A 16355-nucleotide genomic window follows, 5' to 3' on the forward strand; every position below is an offset into this window, starting at 1 on the left:
CTATTGGCCACCACCAGCAGCATCAAACATCTTCTTCCTGCCCTCCATCCCAGACATGGCCTCCACGTTCTTACGCCAGTCACCCACCTCCATGGTGAGCTCCTAAAGTGACATTCAGACAATTAGGTTTTTGCACTTCCGTCGACCACTGACTTCCAACCACACACTTGCTGTATATGTATGTATGTATGTATGTATGTATGTATGTATGTATGTATGTATGTATGTATGTATGTATGTATGTATGTATGTATGTATGTATGTATGTATGTATGTATGTATGTATATTTGTGTAGTCATACCTTCTCTTGTTTGATGTCCTCTTTCTTTACAGATTTGAGGTTTGCCCTCAGGTCCATGTTGCCCTTCTGCCTGGATCCAAACAGAGCTTTCAGCATCTCGTCTGCAGACACTCTCACTTTCCTCAGACATGGTTTCTTGAACTTTCCTCCGAGGTCCTGCACCTTCAGCTTTAATTCGTTGATCTAGAGATGGTGAAAAGCTTTGCTGATGAGTTTTTGTTCATAACAATAAAATAACAATAAATTGTCACTCAAATCTGGTCTGTGTTCACATCATACATCTTTGTTGTTCTTGCTGATTTTGGCCTCACAGTCATACCGCTCCTCGTCCACCTCATCGATTTTTGCATGCATCTGCTTGCAGAGTTTCTACAAAACAGCAAGCACAGAACACAGCATGTTTCGACGTTGTTGGAAAACTTCAGGGTGATATCCTACTATGGCTATTTGTGTGTACTGTATGCCTCACCTGCAGATCATCCATGTTTAAACCAGTAAACTGCAGTGGTGGATGCTTCTCTCCCAGGTAACGAACCTTCTCTTCTTCTCTTGCAGCTTTCTCTGCCTCCAGCTCCTCCGTTGCACGTGTCAACAAGAGGATCTGGTGGAGTCAAAGTCGACATGGAGAGAAGTACATTATATGAGATTTTGGAGCAAAATCAACACATAAAATGTTCATTTTGGCTGTTTCATGTGATACTGACAGTTTTATGTCCTTACCTTCAGTGATAGCTTGCGGGAGGCTGAAATCTTGGATTTTGGCTGCAGATAACACAAAAGATGACATAATACACTTGGCCTTTTAGTAATAAATAATGCAATTTAAAGAGGCTCCCTGTCAGATTAATAGAATATTCTTTTATCTATTGCAGAAGTTTGGAAGTACAGTTTGTAGCCTTGTGTTCTTATGTTATTCCCACTCATGTCTGGCACAATATCCACTTGCTGTAAAAACACAACTCACAAAGACCCATAACAGAGTAAACACTATGCATGTTGCCTATTATGAAAAAAACCTTTGCAGTACGCATGCACACCAATTCATGCTCCTGAGCAGTGTGTAGTTGGGTCCATGTGCATACATTGCTGATGGCTGAAGTCATTAGTTCAAGCTGTTAAGTCACATTGGGAAAGTCCTCTGAACCTCAATAGACTATAAATATAATATTCATGTTCTCTTTCATTATGTCTCTAAGTTGAATTACTTTCTCTAAAATGGTTAGTCGGGTTTAATAATGACACACTATGTAATTAACATTGTAAGAAAGGATTATTTGCCCTTTAAACCTTCCATTTTAGGATTTGAGCCATTTGATTTGTGATGTTGTTTTCCTCAGGGAGTCTGTTAAGTTAGTAAAAAAGACAGAGCAGTGCAAACATGCAATTCCCCAAAGTTATAACAATAGGTTCAAAGAGGTATCTTTACCTTTAACTCTGCCTTGGGGGCCATTGGTGCTGGTGTGTACTGAAAGAAAGGACAAGTGATTAGGGCTACATTAAATTAAATTCTGACTAATTGTCCAGACTACTCAGGTTATATATAAGAAGACAAGCCAGACATGCTGGAACTTACATGACTGTGATGGCCATGTGAAGTGATGGTGAATTCAGAGATACACAAACAAACCAACACAGATATTAGATGATAGGCCAATAAACTCATGAAGAAAATCAACTCTTAAATTATGTAATAGCAGAACTTACGAATCAGACATTGTTGACAGTTGTTTTAAATTTTTTTTAAAGAATAGTCCAGTGATGTAAAGCAATTTACTTCCACTATCAGACCATATAGATAAAGAAGAGTAAGAAATCAGAGTGACATTATCTGCTGTTGGGTTTTATACTGTTGGATCGAAGATCCTCTATAGAGAAGATGAATCACTCAACAGATTATTCTGAGCAGGAGTGAAAGATGACCTTTAGGAGGCCTCTGTGTGAATGCATAAAGTGTTAGCTGTATTTCCAGTATATGCTTTTCAAAGACATTGTTTTTGTGACATAAGAAAATACTCTTTAATAGTAGAGAATTCAGGATCACATCTGTGGTGCTCAGAAAAAAGGACACAGTGAAATGTCTTCTGCTTGTTCCAGCTACTCCAGGAACAGGCATTGACACCACCCACCTGTCAGTAAGAAATGATTGTCCTGTCACTGGGATTAATGGAAAGTTCCGCTTCAACTCTTTCCTGGTTGACATGATTATCACGTGCTTCCTGAAGCTTAAATAAACATAAAACATAAAACATTAAAAATATAGACACTGCACTCCTTATACTCCATAACTGCAAGTGACTAACTTGTGTTTACATACCACAGGGTATACTTATCAGAGTGCCTATTACCCTATAGTTTTTTAATACAAAGACACTTTTGTCTGCTGGGTAAGACCAGAAATACATTCATGGCTGTTCTTTTTCTTTGTGTTGCTCCACCACAGATGTCACGTTGCTGTAGTCAATCATCTTTTTGCTGCTATGTGTGCTATCCACACAATGCCTACCACCCACTATTAGATACATAGTTATTAACCTGCTAGAGGCCCAGGATGCAAGAAGGTCTTACCAAGTACAGGGCACAGTTAAGAAACTAGCATCAGCTCCGATTGTGCAATACTACCTGGAAACAGATCTTTTTTTGGGATTTGCATTTTAGTTTAGCTAATGAAATACATGGAAAGACAATATATAGGCATAAACAAAATATAGTAACAAAAATCTAAAACTGTCTTGAATGAAAAAAAGGTAGGCCACAAGCCAGTATTTAATAGGACGCATTTATTCTGTACTTAGGATAGGGTCTGGAGACATGCTAACTCAGTGAAACTGTAGGCCTACTTTTTTTTTTTTTTTTTTTTTTTTAACTTTGTTTACAATAAGCAGCCAAATTGTTTACCATGTTTACTTAGTTGAGCATGTTAGGATGCTAATTTTTGAACGCTTATATGATTGGTGTTAAATGTTAAACATCACACTCAGTCAGTAAAAGAAGAAATGGAGGTTTGTGGAAAATTTCAACACAATCCATCCAATTGCTGCCCAGATGTTGACCAAGTGCCACCACATGATTAAAGGCAAAAACTGTTAACCAAGTGGAACTGCATGCGGGAAAAGGCAGGATGGTGGACCTCAGCAAAGTCAGCAGATTCATGTTGTGGGCAGAATGAAAGTAGGCTATGTCTACCAAACTAGTTTGAGCAGCTCATCAGCTGATGTTTTGTTTTTTTCTTCTACTATAGTAGGATGATGGAGACCCTTCTAAGGTCCTATATTTTTGTGACACTTGCACTTTTACTATTTTTTGCCACCCACATAAAGACTGATCATAAATAAAAGTATTGTAATGTGTCTGTAAGTACAAAAAATAACCCAAAAAGAGCAAGTGCCGCAGTTTTGTTGAAATTTATTACTGTAGGGACACACGCAACAGCTCTTCATTTGTCATTTGATCTCTGCACAGCCTTGAGCAACATCATCAAAAGTTCTTCATACACTTCATACCAGTATGTTATTTTTCAGGGTCACTGAGAGGCTGGAGTCCTAACATGCACCGAGGGACAGCACTTCACCTGACTTGTGTTTGGACTATGGGATACAACACAACTGAGAGAGTCACCCCAAGGACGTCTTTTGACTTTTGATGTGTGGTGACAGTGCCAAACAAAAACAATATTTATCTTATTTCTAACTGGATGTTCAGAGATTTACCAGGAAAACATGTAGTGAATGTTTGCTGCTCTGCCATCACTTTTGAGATGGTCACATTTTGTATATTTTGTGTGTTTGTGTCTCTGTGTGTGGGGCATACTGTATCATCCTCTGAAGTTTAGCAAGTTGACCTTGATGCTATTGCTATGACCTTCTTATTCATGTTTCTTTTTCTTGGCCTACATGATTAAAAGGATATGTTTTAATGAGGTGTCTCTGCAACACAGGGGAGCAACAACTCTCTCGTTTAAATCACCTTCCTGTTCCACTGTAATGACTTCACAGTAATGATCAAATCTAGGGATGTTAAACCTGATTGCAACTGTTAAAGATAAGTGTAACCTTTGAGAACGGTCAGTGCAGGGAAATGATGATTCCATTAACATTTATAGATGGTCATATATGTGTAACTTAATCTTGAATGATGACTCTATCCTCGTAACCCCATGTATGGCACAGACATTTGTCTTCAGAGAAACATGCTGACCAAAAATACCAGCCTATGGCCTGACGTCTCCCTCTGGACAGAGGTGACAAGCTTTAGGCTTCATGATTTAATTCAGACAAATCCACCTGACACATGACTTACGACTTCATGACAAAGAGGCCTCAGCCAGTTGTCTTCAGAGAGCAATGAAACAACCATGAACCTCAGTTTAAAGTAGGATAGCTGCATAGCCTAATTGAAAGTTCTGTACAATTCTCATGATACATTATGCGCCAATACACACGCATGTGTTTCATTAAACAAAACAACTGAAGTTAGTAGAACATTTGTTGTAGACTATTTTCAGCCCCAGATTTGGTTCAGTATGAATATAATTTATATCAGCAGCAGTAGTAATTTGAGACCAACTCAAATTACAGTGTCCATGTATATCAAAGGAGGGAATGTGTCAGACAACAGCGTGGTTCACTTTAGTCATTTGTCTGACTGATCTTACAAAATGTAGAAAATAAACAGGATAATCGACTTTTGTTACCATTTAAGGGTTATCATTAATGTCATATTGGTATAAAACTACAATGGGTATAGACTACAATTTTGATTTAATTTGAATCTCTACATTTGCACTTTAACTTATTTTGACTTGTTTTATGGTATGTCTTTGTGTTATCTACGCTCTGGTTTGGTCTGTGGATAAATGGAAGTGTGGTTGTTGTTTATGATGAGCTACTTGACATTGGAATTTCCTTTCGGGGATGAATAAAGTTCACTCCACTCTACTCTACTCTCCTGCACTCTACTCTACTCTAAAATAATATATTAATAATATTTTAGGCTTATAAAACACATGATATCAGACCACCTTTAATTTATTTTACTTCATTTTTTATTAGATGTGCTAAGGGAATATAGGAGTGCGGTAGCTATTATAGGAAAGCAGGACAGATAAAAAAAATCTATTCTCATGTATTGATATGTGAATGCCCATAAAAGTCTATAGAGACAGATTTTTTTTTTCATAAAATGCCTATTTTTTTCCCCATAAAACTGTGATGTACGAATTTCCGAGGTGCCGTGAAAGCAGCACGCACTAACCCGTGAAACTCATTCACCACCGTGGGCTGCTGCTGCCGAGTGCTTATCAAGCTAGCCGTTGGCGGTACGCGCTAACCAGCTACATGTGTAATGAAACAGTATGTCGGTGTTAATGTCGCCCGTACATCTGTAACAGTATATACTTGCTCGTAGTATCAGTCGGTGAACATTTCTAAACTAAAAGGACGCTTTCCTGGCTGCTGCAGTGGGAACTAACGACTCGTGTTATGGGAGAGACACGGAGGTCAGACGAGCGGTGGGCTGTCAACAATAATGTCCGAGTAAAACAAACCTGCCGCCGCTTTGACAGCTGCCTATTGATGCTGTAGCACCGGGTAAGCACTGGTACCGTTTGCCACTGGGAATCGCAAGATAATAATAATATCTATTAGCATACATAGGAGGTTGCTTTGCAGTATGATGATTGGGGGGAAACATGGCCGATCAGATCAGGTAGAGCTAAAGAGGCTGTGTATGTGCGCCTGCAATGCAGTTACCTCTAAGTGGCTTTTCCTGCTAGCCCTGCTTTGCTATCGTAATCTGGCTGACTGACAGTTGCTGTCGTGTTCACAAACTGCAGTACGGCGGATAACTTTAAACCGACCCGATTAAGCTATTTAGAGGTGAGATAGACGCGATACATTGGTGTTATTTTAGCTGAGGGAGCGCTAGCCTCTTTAGCCAGGGGAAGGGGCTCTTATCACTTGTCACAAACATATGCCCATGTGTAATGATGATGAGTCTTCTTTCTTGACTTTTGTTTGTGACAGGCGGTTAAAAAGCACTGATGCATGTTTTGTTGTGTATTATCTGTTAACAGGTCGGCTTAAAATTTGAATCATGCCTGGGAAACTAAAGGCCAAAATAGTGGCAGGGCGCCACTTGCCTGTGATGGACCGAGCCAGTGACCTTACTGATGCTTTTGTGGAGGTGAGTGAACTTTACCTCAGCTTCACTTGGTTGGGTAGTTTCTGCTGCTTTAATATGGTTGCTAGGTACATCACTGTTACAATAAACGGTGTGTATGATGCATTTTGGATGTTGTCCCTTTTTTTTTGATTGTTAGGTAAAGTTTGGAAACACAACCTTCAAAACAGATGTGTGTCCCAAATCTCTCAATCCACAGTGGAACTCAGAGTGGTTCAAATTTGAGGTAAGCGTCTCTTTAAACATGACAGGGCAGCGGGGGTAGTGTTTGAATGCATCACATAAACTGATTTCACTGTCTTGTTTCTACTTCCCTTTCTTTTCCTTCCCTGTCCTGCGCTTGCTCTCCAGGTTGATGATGAGGACTTACAGGATGAACCGTTGCAGATCACAGTGTTAGACCACGACACTTACAGTGCAAATGATGCCATAGGGAAAGTTTACATTGACATTGACCCGCTGCTGTGCAGTGAGGCTGCCTCCGTCATCTCTGGCTGGTTCCCCATCTATGATACCATCCATGGTATGAATGACCACCCGCCTGACATGATTAGTCACAATATGATGTGTATTTCCTACTATAATGTCATCATGTTTACTACTGTCAGGTATTCGAGGGGAGATCAACGTCCTCGTCAAAGTGGAGCTTTTCAATGATTTGAATCGCTTCAGACAGTCCTCCTGCGGGGTGAAGTTCTTCTGCAGTACGTCTGCCCTTACAGCTAAGACACAATTTGTTTGCATAAAATGTAGATTAATAGCACACATGGTGGTTACCTACAAAGTATTGATGTTGAATCAAAGGTGATAAGGCGGAAAGTCGATGCTCCTCTTGTATCTTATAACAAACGCACCGACTGAAAAATGTGTCCTTTCCAGGATCAAACAGATGTGTTTGTGCAAACATTGTATCTGTAATGAGCAACAGTGCATTTGATTATTTTTTTTAACAATACCTGAAGAGAACAATAGAAGCAGGTTAGAACTTTGTATTCTATTTTATCAGAAATCCTCTGACTTTTTTCTCTAATTGTAAATGGTAGCCACATCCATTCCATGGTGTTACCGGGCAGCAATGGTGCATGGTTTTGTGGAGGAACTTGTGGTAAATGAAGATCCAGAGTACCAGTGGATTGACCGCATTCGAACTCCTCGGGCCTCCAACGAGGCCCGTCAGAGGCTCATCTCTCTAATGTCTGGTGAGATTATTTGTGATTTGTGATCTTCTTTTCATGTTGCTGTACAGGAAAACTTTAAAATCCCACCCTAACCCCACCACTGTTCCCTTCTTCTCTTGGTAATGTGGCTATGTGTGTTATCCCCTGTTTAGGAGAGCTACAAAGGAAAATAGGGCTTAAAGTACTGGAGATGGGCGGGAATGCAGTGGTGGGGTACTTGCAGTGTTTCGACCTGGAGGGAGAGTCAGGCCTGGTGGTCCGGGCTATAGGTACCGCCTGCACACTGGATAAGCTCAGCTCTGGAAGCGCCCCCAGCACCAACACACACACGCACCCTAACACAGCCCCTGCCTCCAACGCCTGCAATTCCCCCTCTAAGGACGGAAAGGAGTGAGTATGAGCCCACAACACGAGCATGGACTCAGCCTCTTTTTATGTGCAACTCACTGTGCGAGAACGGTGAAAGATGATCAGCGTGTGCATGAGAGAGAGAGAGAGAGAGAGAGAGAGAGCGAGCGTGTGGATGAAATGCCCCATGTGTTAGTCCATGTATAGTCTCGCAGTTACTCCTGTGTGTGTCTCAGTATGTTTTGATCCCCCTTTGTAGTTTGTGTGTCTATTGTATCACATGTTTTGCATCATGAAACTAACAGCACACGACAACCTGAGACACACACATGTACAGTACACACACAGCCTTCCTCAAACCCCCCCTCCCTCCTCCCTTGTCTGCTCTTGTAGACTGCTCTTGCATGGCTTTCTGCTCTGCCTCTTGCATGTTCTAGTGCTACGTCTTTTTAGTGAGTATCTAGCACACGTGTGTTCTGCTCGGCCCCTTTAACAATGTGTTCCTTCACTTTGTTATGTTGCCCTCACCCCGGCTATTTTAGCACTCAGTTTGTGATTTCATCCAGTTACTCTAAGCCCAAGTGCAGTTGAATTTGTGTGTGCCTATTATTTCCATTTATACTGTGTATATCTGTGTGTTGGTGTGTGAGAGACTGTGTGTATCAGGGATGTAAACACCATTTTGCGATTACTTTGTGATTCTGTTATGGCTCCCCTAAATGACCTGTGCGAATTTAACGAGGAAACTATTTTTGGTTGGGGTTGGGTTGGTTGGAAATGACAGGAAATACATTCACTGACTATTTACAAAATCATGGGACCAGCTGATTAGTCAGAAGAGAGATGGTGGGTCTGATTGTTAAACGTGACAGCACCCTCCTTTTCCTCTCCATCTCTTTGTCCCTCCTCCCCCATGACATGTGATTATGGGAATATTTGCAATGGTGGGACTGCAGGGCTCAAAGGCAGACTTTCAATACAAATGTTTGTGGACTGTTGGGGACTAAACTGTTTATTCAACATACTTAAATTACTTTTGTAGCAACATAAATTTGTCTTTGATACCCAATGATTTGGATATCAAATTCAGTAAGGTTTGAAATTAAATAAGCTTATTGATACGCTTATAATATTACATTCGAATGTCGGTTCGAATCCCGCGTTGAGCGGCCCTATCCTGTGTGTCATTCCCCCCCTCTCTGTCTCTCTCTCAACTCTCCTGTCCATTAAAGGCAAAAAAAAAATACTGATGATGCTGAAAAGATACTGATAATCTTAAAGAGAGATTTAAATACAACAATGTAAATTTAACAGGCAATTTTTATTTTTATGTTTTAATTAATTAAAACAACTCAATGACTGTACTTTTATCGTACCTTATGACTTGCTTTACATATCCTGTGTAAACAAGAAATAGTTAAAATATTTTAATGACTGATTTTCTTCTCTCAATTGTCTTTGTTCATACTAAATTTTGTCCTTATTGTTAGGCATTTTTGCTTGATTTTTTTTTTCAAATTGTTGCATATTTGGTTTTATGCCAGCTAACGTGTACGTGCCCATTAGCGCATCTTTGTAATGTGTTTGCATCCCTGCTGTATGTTTGCGTGAGACTGAGAGCTATGCATGAATTTCCTGCTGCTTTCTCATGGCTTTAAATGAAATTCAGGCAAAGAGTGGGTGTTGGAAAAAAAAACAACCCTCTTTTTTCCCTGTTCTTTTCCTTTTTTGTCTCCTTTTTCACTCTATTGCAATGTTGTCGTGTTGGTTGTTGTGTGCGTCTCTTTCTTCCTCTCTTGGCTTTCTGGCTACATTTGGATTGGGACGTTTTTCACTACTTGTGTCCAAAATCGGTCGTACGTCGTCCTCTCTCTCTGCGTGCTGATTGGCCCAGGTCTCCCCTTGCCCATGGATGTCGCTCCACCCACAACAGTCCGGTGCATTCGGCCTGCAGCTCCCAGAGACTGTCCCAGAACTTCTCAGTCTCTGTCCCCACACTCATCTTTGCTGGTACGCAGAGCCAGGAAAGAATACAGATACAGGAGATAAAGAGGAAGTTTGACATACGAAGTGAAGTAGATGGTGATGTTTTTGTGCAACATTTGTCGGGTTCGTCGTAGCAGTGAAACCATAATATAGGTAGGACAGACAGATATGAGGCAGATCCTTTTACTATATACCTTTTATACTAAGTAAAAACCTGTATGTGCAGAATAGTCTCAAATCCCGCCACCTGCTTTGTTTTCCAACAATAGCGTGTGGGGTGTCAAGTTCCCAGCTGCTTAAATGCTGCATTTTTATTGGGTGTTTACGACACAGAAAAACCTCGAAGGTGTGGCTTTAGCCGTGAGGAAGGACCTGTGATCTCCCTACATCTGACCTTTGCTGCACTCTACTGGGACACATGCTTCAGCTCGTCATCCTCTGTTCAGTCTGACCTTCTTGTGTTTTGCCACCTTTGCTTTTCTTTTTAGTTTAACACGTGTGTTTTTTTGTGTTTGTCTTAATTTTTCCTTTGCTTTCCATGCTTGCTTTGTTTTGTTTTCTCCCAGCCATCCGTAGCACCTCACACACACACTCACACACACATACACACACACACACCTCACATACACACCTCACATACACACGCACCTCACTCAGAGGAAACAAAGCACACATAAAAAAGTCAACACTGACCCACTCCCATATATGCACACAAACACACACAAAAAACCACTCAGAGGGTGAGGTGGTGGTGACTGATTGTGGGCGTGTGTGTGTGTCTTTGTGTGCGTGCGCGTGTGTATGTGTCATGTTTTCCTGGCAGGCCGGTATTTGGTGAAGACCTGCCCTCGTTCTCTGGCCCGCCCACCCCTTTCAGAGCCCTCCCCACCTCCTCCTCCTCTCCTCCCCCCTTCTCTCCCTCCAAGCCATGCAGCCGCCAGTCCTCATCATCAGACACAGACCTCAGTTTGACGCCCAAGACGGGTAAGAACACTTGCCCCAGCCCCATCCCCTCCACCGTCATCCCTCTCCTCTCCTACACCTCATTGTGGTGCTACTGTGGTGGTGATTTTTCATTTCTTGTTTGTTTTTTTTTGTTTTTTTTACATTTTTTTCATGGTTGAGTTTGACATTTATTTATTTATTGTAAAACAGTATTGTAAATACTTATTTTGCTGTGGCCAATCCCCTTGTGTTCTCAGTGACCTGATGTGTCTTCTTGGTTTATACTGGAAAAGGATTCTAGTTTTTTTTTAGGGTACAGAGATGTAAAGAGCTGTAGTAGATGTAATGCGAAGACACACCAGATCTCTGTTTTAGTTCTGTCCCCCTGTTGTTGTGGTCTTTAATTGAAGCACTGTGTCTCATGGGGGGGCTGTTGTTGATCAAAGGTCACTTCTTCATTAGCAGCCATTTTGGTTAACCATTGAGGATAATAAGGTAAGTTTAGTCCAACTCTGCACTAAGGAGTTCAGCGTAAATGCCACACAGCCTGATGAACCTCATATCCAGAGCCACTCCCTTGACCCTTCAGGAGGGAGCCAGCAGCCCACCTTCTTCGTCCTAGCCCCCCCACCGTACCCCACCCCACCCCACCCCTCCCCTCCCTCTACTTCTCTTTTTCTATCATTTTCTTCTCTGTCATCTTTTCTTTTCCCCATTTTTCATCTCCCTCTCTGAGCTTCTCTCTCCTCCATTTCTTCTCATACTCACAGATTCATTTAATTTCTGTCAACCTGCATCTTTTTCACATTGAATCTGCTGATTCAGCGTTTTACTCTCCTTGCTACTGATTCTGACACTTCAGCTCTTAGCGCATCTGCTAATATCAAGCGCTGATTTGGTCTCTCTTAGCCATATTGAAACATGTTTATCTGTGAAGAATTGAATCAGGAAAATCTGAATTTTCAATGTCCCTGACAAATTTAATGTGGATCTGTCATTTCATGTTTAATACCTGATCCAGTAAATTATCAGTAATGATCCTGATCCAACCTAACGGATTGAGGCATCCCTACTGTGCGCACTTCACTTCTGTAAGCTTGTATCCACTTTTTTTGTTGTCACATCCTTTTTTTACCCCTTCTTGGTTTTTGCTGCTTCTGCCCACTGTCCTCAATGCTCTGCCTTTTTCCATTCTCAATATGTCTGTTTTTCTCTATGCACACCTCATGTGTTTCTCTGCTGGATAGATGAATCCCAGCCAGTGAGGTTCAGGCCGGGGATCTTCCTCTGCCCCAGCTCCCCCACCCTCTCCACAGACAATATGTCCTTTCCTGGTTCTGGCTCAGTGGGCTGTGGTCATGGCACTGCCCCCAGAGCCACCACCCCACCCCCTCCCTCCTCCATCCATTCAGACCGTGTCTTGCTGAGAAAGAGCGTGTCCTTCACCGAGGACCTGCTGCTGGCAGCCTCCGGTATAGTAGGACTGCCCTGTGTGATCAAGTAACAGAACCTAGCGTCTAGCGTTGGCATCTCTCTTGTGGAGCAAGTTCCACATCAGGATTTTTCACACCCATATCAACTTAATTGCTATTATTAGAAACATTAAAGGGATAGTTCAACATTTTGGCAAATTGGCCCATTGCCATAATCGCTATAGTCATAGCAGTAGGTTCGTTACCTTTATTTGTCGGTGTAAGCTATTTTTAGAACGGCGGAGCAGAGCTGCCAGCTGCTCAGAGCTACGCTACGGAGGCTAATGGAACTTCTTGGTTTCCCTCATCAAACTTATCAAATACACAATCCAACAACTCCAAAACGCTCTGGTGGACAAGTTGTGACCTGCACATTCACCACGCTATGAGATACAGTTGTGTTCAAAATAATAGCAGTCCGACATCACTTGCAAGATAAATCACTGATTTTGTTAGAATTTCAACTTTTTTTTTCTCAACTTTTTCTAGAAGGTTTAGTAAAGGTATAGAAAACCAACAGACCCAACAGGCATGACGTGCATGCTGCTGATTCTGTGAAACTGAATCATTTACTGAAAGGGGCGTGTTCAAAAAAATAGCAGTGCCAGGTTCAATTATTGAGGTCATTGATTATGTGAAAAAAAATAGGTGTTAAACAGGTGGCCCTTATTCAAGGATCAAGGCAACTGATGCTGCATATGCTGGCTGTGCATTTGTCCTTGAAAAACAGAGTAAACTGGGTTGTTCAAGACACAAGAAGAAGAGCATTCTTTGATTAAGAAATTAATAAAAGAGGGGAAAACCTATAAAGAAGTGCAGAAAATGATAGGCTGTTCAGCTAAAATGATATCAAATGCTTTAAAATGGCAGCCAAAACCAGAAAGGCGAGGAAGAAAAAGAAAAACGACTATTCGAAGGGATCGGAGAATAACCAAAATGGCAAAGGCTCAGCCAATGATCAGCTCCATGAGGATCAAAGAAGATCTAAGATTGCCTGTGAGTACTGTAACAATCAGACAACGTCTATGTGAAGCCAAGCTACCACTAAGAAGCCCCCGCAAAGTCCCATTGTTAAAAAAAATACATGTAATGAAGCGGTTACAATTTGCCAAATAACACATTGACTGGCCTAAAAAGAAATGGCGTAATATTTTGTGGACTGATGAGAGTAAGATTGTTCTTTTTGGGTCTAAGGGCCACAGACAGTTTGTCAGACGTCCTGCAAACACTGAATTCAAGCCACAGTACACAGTACACCACCATGCTTCACCATAAGCAAGCATCATGATATGGGGATGTTTCTCGTACTATGGTCTTGGTCCTATTTATCGCATACCAGGGATCATGGATCAGTAATAACAGAACGTTACCAGACGGAGTTGTTTTCGAGGTAAATTCATGCAAAACCGCTGATGCACGTTGCGTTCAGGGACAGTTTTTCAGCAAGCAGACTCTGTATTTACCTCGAAAACGGCTCTGTTTCGTAACGTTCTGTTATTATCTCATAGCGTGGTGAATGTGCAGGTCACAACTTGTCCATGAGAGCGTTTTGGAGTTTTTGGATTGTGTATTTGATGAGGAAAACCAAGAAATTCCATTAGCCTCCGAGCGTAGCTCTGAGCAGCTCACGGCTCGGCTCCGCCGTTCTAAAAATAGCTTACACCGACAATTAAAGGCAACAAACCTACTGCTATGACTATAGCGATTATGGCAATGGGCCAATTTGCCAAAATGTTGAACTATCCCTTTAACTCAACTTGCATGGTATAACTGCCCAGAGTCCACTGTGAAAACAACACTTCTGACTGACTCTAGCGCAGCATGTGGTGTGATGTGTTTGTTGGGTGCACCCAGTCCTTACTCCAGGTCCAGTATTTATGTCTGAATAAGAGAAAGGGTTTAGAGTATGCTAGTCTTAAGATGAAGATGGTGCATCTGAGTCTGTTGCTTTCACTTTTTTATCGCTATAATAAAATTACTACTACAATGTGACGATCACCTGACACTGTGACTGGCTCTCTAGTCCTTTGCCCTGTGTGTGTGTAAACTGATAAAACTAAAGCGACACTCTCCTCTGTTACCAGGAATGGGCAGTGGAGGCAGCACTGGGAAAGAGGCCGGGCCTCTGAAGACTCTTCTCAGACAACAGACGCAGACAGCTCTGGAACAGAGGGTACGGTGACGCGCACACGCATGCAAACACACGACACGTGTATTTACCAACGCACTGTATGTGTGGACATTTGAGACTGACATCCACAGCTAAGTTTGAATAAAAGCTTAGGGTGTCACTCAAGTTCACATGGCATATAGTTTCAGCCAGGGTCTTGCTTGACCAGCAGCATTACTAAAATGAAAACATGGTAAAAAAAAAAATCAAACACAAATACAGAGTAATATCATTAACGCTTTGCTGTTTGCATTGCCTGCTCAGCCTCAGATGTCTGCACACACAGCACTCAAAGCTTTACTTGTGAAAGATTACTAATGTACACTGGTGAGGTGTTGAGTGTTCAATGGGGAGTGGGTCTGAATAAGAACAAGTAATGTTCCCTCTTTTTGTCCTCTTGACCACCTGTGCTACTCAGGGAACGTCCTCCTCTGGGTTATTGTTAAACGCCAGGGTATGTCCCATCAGTGTGACTCTCTCTCTCTCCACCTTTCCTCTAACACCCTGAGCAGCTGACGGCCACCACCCAGTCTGAATCAACTCCTAACCCGTCCCCTCCTCCGCTGTTTGTAGATCTCCGAGAGGCAGGCTGGGTTGAGCAACGGGGCATCTCTTTGTCTGCCTTGTGTTTGCTTGTTACCCACTGCACTCTTTAAAAGATTCACAGACATGTGGGGTGGAGAGCTGTAGGCTAGGAGTTGTGTCCCCTTCAGGTTTGAAGGGGCGTGTGACTGTGTGTGTATGTGCACCTTCTGGGTTCTCATATCGAACACCTCCCTCCTTTTCTGACTTCTTTTCCTGAATCTGATTTTGGTTTCCTGTGTCAACAATGGGAATGAGCACGCTCACCTCATCACCTCATTCTTGCCTCCTTGCTCTGAGTGGGGAGGAGCTGTCAGTCAAATAAGTGGCTCTGCCTACCTTCCTGGAGTACTGGACAAGAAAGCAACTAGTCATAGTCCCACCTGATTTCAGCCCACGAAAGCCATTCATCATATATACCTGCATGATTGGTTATCACAACATCCCTCTGGTTTTTTGAAAAGATGGCCATTGCTTCGAACTAGAATGAATGCTGAAATGCAAACAAGGCAGTCCGACTATTTCTAGCTCCTCTTGTGAGTGAGTGCATGGATTTGCATCACATCATTCAACTGGAGGCAGAGGACCGGTTGTCCTGTTAAAGAGAAGCATGTAAAACAGAATTGTGCGTGCGTGTGTATCCGTGAGTGTCCGTCCTCCACTTTAAAATCCAAACCTAAAAATTGCATTTATATAGATTTGAAAGGATTGAATGACTCACTAAGTAAGTGATTACAAAAAATGCCAAGCTTTCTCAATCACTTCCAGATCTATTTGAAATGCTCTTAAGTCTACGAGTGTAGGCTGGAATGGAGCGAGTGGGGAATCCTTGGGGGGTAAACCTTGCATGGGGGAACAGTATCACACTCAGTCCTTGCTGCATGTTGGCATATTTCCTAACACCGTTAGCACCAAAGTCTACACACATAGAAGACACGCATGACAGGCATTGATTTAATCAGTCAATACGCACAGAGAGACATCAGAAGTCTGATGGCCAATTTAGGATCTTTTGAAGATATTTATCGTTGCTGTTAGCTACTGTTTTAATTATTATCACTAATAAAGTGTTACAGTATGTGTACAAAAAGTATTGGACTTTTTTGTATCATATATTTAATGTTAAGTGGTTGTTCTTTTGAAAGAAAGTAATTTTTTTTAAAAACTTGCATTATTCAAAGCTAGCAAAAACAGT

The 16355-nt window shown here is 41.8% G+C and overlaps 2 protein-coding genes across 9 annotated transcripts in view; one reads left to right on the forward strand and one right to left on the reverse strand.

The window, feature by feature from the left end:
• Positions 1 to 5987, reverse strand: tnni1c (troponin I, skeletal, slow c; the record flags this gene model as incomplete). The annotated part of the gene is made up of 8 exons (XM_083973681.1): positions 5950 to 5987; positions 2425 to 2524; positions 1729 to 1767; positions 1023 to 1064; positions 772 to 903; positions 582 to 671; positions 303 to 485; positions 1 to 102 (listed from the first exon to the last, which is right to left on the reverse strand). The coding sequence occupies exons 2-8, from the start codon at positions 2500 to 2502 to the stop codon at positions 1 to 3; spliced, it is 666 nt and encodes a 221-aa protein (XP_083829807.1). The 5' UTR covers positions 2503 to 2524; positions 5950 to 5987.
• The window catches only part of c2cd5 (C2 calcium dependent domain containing 5), a 24238-nt gene continuing 13466 nt past the window's right edge, over positions 5584 to 16355 (forward strand). For all 8 annotated transcript variants that reach the window (XM_083973676.1, XM_083973673.1, XM_083973674.1 and 5 more), the window contains exons 1-9: positions 5584 to 5887; positions 6373 to 6482; positions 6619 to 6705; positions 6831 to 7002; positions 7088 to 7183; positions 7523 to 7678; positions 7810 to 8047; positions 10815 to 10975; positions 14493 to 14581. In XM_083973676.1, the coding sequence (XP_083829802.1) occupies positions 6393 to 6482; positions 6619 to 6705; positions 6831 to 7002; positions 7088 to 7183; positions 7523 to 7678; positions 7810 to 8047; positions 10815 to 10975; positions 14493 to 14581 (1089 nt within the window). In that variant the 5' untranslated portion in view covers positions 5584 to 5887; positions 6373 to 6392. The remainder of the gene's footprint in view (positions 5888 to 6372; positions 6483 to 6618; positions 6706 to 6830; positions 7003 to 7087; positions 7184 to 7522; positions 7679 to 7809; positions 8048 to 10814; positions 10976 to 14492; positions 14582 to 16355) is intronic.

The sequence above is a fragment of the Trachurus trachurus genome, assembly GCF_905171665.1.
Source record: "Trachurus trachurus genome assembly, chromosome: 6".
Taxonomy (NCBI): Eukaryota; Metazoa; Chordata; class Actinopteri; order Carangiformes; family Carangidae; genus Trachurus; species Trachurus trachurus.